The sequence below is a fragment of the Nicotiana sylvestris genome, chromosome 12, assembly GCF_000393655.2.
Source record: "Nicotiana sylvestris chromosome 12, ASM39365v2, whole genome shotgun sequence".
In the NCBI taxonomy this organism is placed as follows: Eukaryota; Viridiplantae; Streptophyta; class Magnoliopsida; order Solanales; family Solanaceae; genus Nicotiana; species Nicotiana sylvestris.
The window spans coordinates 155,907,755-155,911,466 of record NC_091068.1 but is presented as its reverse complement, the minus strand read 5'-3'; the positions used below and the strand labels follow the sequence as shown (position 1 = coordinate 155,911,466).

Below are 3,712 nucleotides of genomic sequence, written 5' to 3'. Positions count from 1 at the left end.
CTTCTATTTTAATTTACTGTTAGCTGATTATATAACAGAAAATCAAATTACCCATATAAATACAGAAAACAAACATATAACATTACCAGGAAAATAGAGAGAAATCACGCAATTATGAAATAAATAAAATATTCTTTATGAAACAAACATTTTTTAGTCTGTCTTAAAAAGAAAGAAAAAATAGAGAAAAAACACAATTATATATTACAAAATAAATAAAATACTCTTTATGTAACAAATTTTTTTGTCTGTCTCAAAAGTATAGTACTCTCTGAGTCTCAATTTATGTGGCAATTGGGATTTAGAGAGTCAAATGAGTTCCTTTTACCATAATTTTTCATATTCCTTTTAAATATTTTTAATTGTTAATCATGGTGACTTGTAGTAGGAGTAGTTTTTTTTTTTTACGTAGTTTTCAATTATATAAATCTTATTTTAAAAAAAAACTTAAAAATTTTATGTTCAAATTTATAGTCAAAATTAAGAAGTTTGATTCTTGAAATTCGAACTGTGTCATGGGGCATGGGGAGTATATATATTTTTCTTTTTTGAAAATTACATATTCAATCTTAACCTTCCGCGTTTTATGCCTAGTGATATTAATTACTTGTATTAAAAGTAAATGAAACGACATGTGAAACTGTCACCAAATGTAATCATAGGTACTCTATTTTACTGCTTTGAACTAAATGTAATCACAGTATAAAGTTTACAACCAAGAGAAATTAGCTAGAAAAATAATATTCTTAACTAATTTTACTTCTCTCTTGACATTCTTATATTTTTTTCTACATACAGAAAATTAAAGATCATAATACAGATCTGATCACTTAGTTTCCAATGTTCTATAGTCCAAAACAAGACCATTATTCTTCAACCCTAAAAAATCATAACCAGAAATATTCATATTCATACTTATAATATTACTACAGCCATTTCCATTACTATTTTTACTACTGCAACTGCAATCTTTACTATTTTGTATACCCAAACTACATGTAAAACACAAAGAATTTGCTCTTTGATTATGATCAAGTTGGTTTTGTTGATTATGAGGAGGACTGATTCTAAGTTCAAGATTCAAATCAGGACACCGTTCTTGAATTTCATGATCTTTTTCTTCCTTGCTCATCGTCTCGACTAATTCGGATTTGATCTTAATCTTCTGTTCTTGATCATCAGCAGCAAAACAAATGGTTGTCATTTTTTGTGTACCAGTAGGTTCGTTCATTAGCCTATGTGTTGTTGGATCAATACCCCTACTCAAAAGCTTCCTTCTTATATGTGTGTTCCAATAATTCTTTATCTCGTTATCTGTTCTTCCTGGTAATCTTCCCGCTATAAGTGACCACCTATTACAAGAAACAAAAAGAAAATACAGTCAGACTTCTCTATAACAATATTTTTATATAACAATCGTTCGCTATAAAATTCATATTTTTACGGAATCAATTTTTATATTATTGTTATAATATGTATCCTCTATAACAACACTTCACTATAGCAATCAAAAAATATCGGAACAAACGAGCGTGTTATATAAAGGTTTGACTGTAATTAATACTAACAACTTAGAGAAAGTTGACAGACTATTGTTAGCCTGATGCACAAAGCATCTCGCTTTCACGTAGGGTTCAAAGAAGGACCACACCCCAAGGATGTGAGGTAGACAACCTACTCTAATGCAATATTAATGGCTGCTTCACTCAGGGGCGTAGCGAGCCTACGAGGTGTGGGTTCAGAAATTCATTAAATATGTATAAATATTTAATTGCGAACCCAGTAACAAAGACGGGCTATGGGTTCCACGGTAAATTCAGAACTCGTAAACTTCAAATCCTGACTCCACCTCTGGTTTTACTGGTCGAACCCGTGACCTATATGTCCACACAGACACAATTTTACCGAAGCTCTCTTTCAAAGCAGACAGACTTTTAATTACTTAATTATATTACTTCCCGACAGTAAATACTTACTTGTTACCAAGGAGGCTATGGAGTTTGATAATGAGTTCATCTTCTTCTTCAGTGAAATTACCACGTTTAAGATCAGGTCTTAAGTAATTAATCCAACGTAGACGGCAACTTTTACCACATCTGAGAAGGCCAGCAGCTTTAGGAAGAGACCTCCAACAACCTTCACCATGAGCTTTAATGTAAGCAATAAGTCTTTCATCTTCTTCTTTAGTCCAAGCTCCTTTGTTTGTATGAGCCTTCTCACAACATGGTGACCTTCCCATTTTGAGCCAATTTTCAAAGAAATATTTCTCTTAATTAGTTTTTGAATTTGAAGTGTAGTAGTAGTAATAAAGAGGAAAATGGAAGGAAATAATGGAAGTTTTAGCTTTGGTAGTGATATTGAGAATCAAAGCCTGCTTTTTTAGGACTTGAAGTGGGGTTATATAAGCTTTTGACTCTATAGGAAAAAGAGACTCTCATAGGATTTGGGGTGGGGGGAGGGGCAGGGGGATGGAGTGGGGGAGGGGGGTAGTGACACTAATTGCTTCTAGATGCGAGTTGGTGAGACAGGTTTGCAGGATTGGCTGATGGGCATTCCTTCTTTAAAAAATATTTGCATCAACATTATTACCATCTATTTATCTGTTTAACTTCTTTTTTTCATTTTGTTCTTGAGCCGAAGGTCTCCGATAATAGCCTTTTTATTTTTACAGGATAAGGGTAAGATCTGCGTACATATTACCTTCCTCAAATTATATTTATAAAATTATACTGGATATATTATTGTTGTTATATTGTTATTTATCCGTTTAACTTTAATATATTGTTAGTGTAAAAAAATTTAGGCATAGAGAGGTTAGGTTCGAGTTTGAAATCTATCATAATTAACCATTTGATTTACTACATTCGAACTCTATTATTTATACTCCCTCAGTTCCAATTTATTTAACAGTATTTGACTGAGCATAAAATTTAAGAAAAAATAAAAATTTATTGAAACTTGTGGTACTCCCTCCGTTTCAAATTAGATGAGGCATTTTCCTTTTTAGTCTATTCCAAAATAAATGACACATCAATAATTTAACTTTAAACTCTTCATTTTACCTATTTTACTCTCTGAGAAGCTTTTATAACCACACAAATATCATGACCCCGCAAATTTTTGCCCCTTAAGCTTTTAAAACCACAAGTTTCAAAAGTCTTCTTCTTTTTTCTTAAACATGTGCCGAGTCAAAATACCTATCTAATTTGAAACGGAAGGAGTATTTGTGTCGCTATACATTATCTGTGTAAGGGTAAATTAGGCATTTTGAAGTTAAATCGTTACTCCCTCCGATCCACTTTAAGTAATTTTTTGGTTGTTTTCACACATATTAAAGAATTCACCTTTTAGCATTAATTAACAATGTAATTGACCATATTAACCTTAATTTGTTTATTGGGAATACAACAAATACTCTTAAGCTCTTCCCCGGACCCCGCGCATAGTGGGAGCTTAGTGCACCGGACTGTCCTTTTACTCTTAGGCTCTTTACTCTTAGGACAACTTTGAAAACATAAGTTTATTCTTTCTTGATATTTGAAAAAATTAAATATTGTGGACCACAAAAAAAGACCAAAAAATCAATTAAAGTATAGCGGAGGGAGTACTAAATAGAGAGCCCGTTTAGACATAAGAAATTTTTCCTTTTTTTCCAATTTTTTTTTTTTACTTTTTTCCGAAATCAGCGTTTGTTCATAAAATTTTCAATTTT

The 3,712-nt window shown here is 31.8% G+C and overlaps 1 protein-coding gene across 1 annotated transcript; it reads right to left on the bottom strand.

Annotated features, from left to right (window-relative positions):
- Window positions 1-725: 725 nt before the first annotated feature.
- LOC104216285 (MYB-like transcription factor 4) lies at window positions 726-2,377 on the bottom strand. The gene is made up of 2 exons (XM_009766311.2): window positions 1,977-2,377; window positions 726-1,352 (listed from the first exon to the last, which is right to left on the bottom strand). Exons 1-2 carry the CDS (start codon window positions 2,237-2,239, stop codon window positions 827-829), a joined length of 789 nt encoding a protein of 262 aa, XP_009764613.1. The 5' UTR covers window positions 2,240-2,377; the 3' UTR covers window positions 726-826.
- Between the last annotated feature and the right edge of the window lie 1,335 nt (window positions 2,378-3,712).

Coding starts and splice junctions, on each gene's coding strand:
- LOC104216285 (XM_009766311.2), bottom strand. CDS start 2,239: ATGGGAAGGTCACCATGTTGTGAGAAGGCTCATACAAACAAAGGAGCT. Junction 1,353..1,976: donor CATAGCCTCCTTGGTAACAA/GTAAGTATTTAC, acceptor TTCTTGTAATAG/GTGGTCACTTATAGCGGGAA.